Source organism: Chrysochloris asiatica, unplaced genomic scaffold (genome assembly GCF_000296735.1).
Source record: "Chrysochloris asiatica unplaced genomic scaffold, ChrAsi1.0 scaffold00002, whole genome shotgun sequence".
Lineage (NCBI taxonomy): Eukaryota > Metazoa > Chordata > Mammalia > Afrosoricida > Chrysochloridae > Chrysochloris > Chrysochloris asiatica.
In genome coordinates this window covers 50,192,717-50,194,553 of record NW_006408520.1, presented here as the reverse complement: position 1 = coordinate 50,194,553, position 1,837 = coordinate 50,192,717, and the positions used below count along the sequence as shown (strand labels likewise).

At 34.9% G+C, this 1,837-nt stretch overlaps 1 protein-coding gene across 1 annotated transcript in view; it reads right to left on the bottom strand.

Annotated features, from left to right (window-relative positions):
* SLC44A5 (solute carrier family 44, member 5) overlaps positions 1-1,837 on the bottom strand; it is a 161,694-nt gene that overhangs the window by 103,692 nt on the left and 56,165 nt on the right. The window contains exon 3 of the mRNA XM_006831029.1: positions 132-216. Coding sequence (XP_006831092.1) covers positions 132-164 — 33 coding nt within the window. The 5' untranslated portion in view covers positions 165-216. The remainder of the gene's footprint in view (positions 1-131; positions 217-1,837) is intronic.

The window sequence follows — 1,837 nt, the reverse complement described above, 5'->3', positions numbered from 1 at the left end:
TATATGAACAAACATGAGCTCATACTTATATCTTTCCACCTTCCAAATGTTCAAATTAGTAAAATTTCTGAATTCTCTCATCCAAGATGGTCGGAATAGCTACTATACCAATGAGGTGTCTACTGGCTTACCTGTGTGGTAGGGCACTGTAGGTTTATCATCATTGAGGGACTGGTACATCTGAGAAGGTTAAAGTAAAACAAAATGGACTTGTTCCTGTTAAGAAAGAAAACAAGATAAAATAATGTTTTCAGTGATCAAGGAAATGCAATTTCAGATCCCTAAGAATTTTTAACATAATATGACCTTTAAAAATTGGCTTCATTTTGTTTCTATACAGATGTATTATATTTTCTAACTCTAGTTTAAACAGCCTAATATTAAAGTAAACTTTAATAATAGTAAAAAAATAACTGTAGTATCAAATTGTCATCACCAGGGGATTGGTAAAATAAAGGATTGCACACTTAGAAAATGGAAACTATTTTATCATTGAAAATTATGTTGAAAGGCATATTGGAAGCATAGATAAAATCAAATTGATCTTAGAAATAGGTTAACAAACAGTATTAAAAAGATTTTAATTTTATAAAAAGAGGTGTATTATATGCAAAAACAAGTGATTATATCTGGATGGTGGTATTACATTTTTAATATGGTTTTTGTGTTTGCTTTTATGGATTTTTCTAAAATGAAAATGTATTACTATTTTGGTAATCTGAAGAACTGTAAATTGAGTGGTATTTTATCTGAGTTCAAAATTATGGTCAGTGGCACAGTAATCAGAATGACTGGCATTCATTATCATTAGTATGGAATGAAATATTAATTTGTTATTTGACAAGCCTCTGATCTCATTAAGTTTCAGTTTCCTCATTAGTAAAATGGGATAATTCTGGTTGTACCTGGTGTGGCTCTGTGGGTTAATGCGCTGGACAGCAAAGTCAGTTTGAACTGCAAGATTGGCAATTCAAGCTGACCAGCTGCTCCTAAGAAACTCTATACAGGTTCGTTATGGGTCAGAACATGATGGCACTTAACAATAACACCTAGTTCTCAGTTGTATTGAAAGGACATAAGATAATGTAATACTACACAACACTGAAGAATAATGATTAATCTATAAAACACCTCATAATATGGATGAATCTATAGGACATTATGCTAAGTGAAGTTAGTCAAACACAAAAGAACAAATATTGTATGAGACCACTATTGTAAAGAGTCAAGAAAAATTTTTCATACTAAATGAAATATTCTTTGATCATTACCAGAGGTGGGAGGGAAGGGCAAGTAATTCACTGGTTAGATGGTTGTTGTTGCTGTGAAGTGCCATACAGTCTGTTCCAACCCACAGCGAACTTGTATAGGGTTTCTGAGGAACACCTGATGAGCTTGAACTGCAAACATTGCAGTTCAAACAGTTTTGCAGTCTGCTGCATTAACCCACTCTCATACTTCGGACATATTGTCAGGAGGGACCAGTAGATGGAGAAGGATATCATGTTTGGTAAGGTGGAGGGTCAGAGAAAAAAGGCAGACCCCTAATGAGATGGATTAGCCAAGTGGCAGCATTGATGGACTCAAGCATGGCAACAGTCAGTAGTGAGATGAAGTTTGGCCATCTTGGCTCCAAGAAGCACTCTGGCTACACTTCTTCCAAAACGGATCTATTGGTTCTTTCGTCAGCCCATGGCACTTTAAATATTCTCCTCCAATACCATAACTCAAATACATCAATTCTTCTACAATCTTTCTTAATCATTGTCCAGCTTTCACATCCATATGAGGTTATTGAAAATACCATGGCTTGGGTCAGGTGCACCTTAGTCCTCAA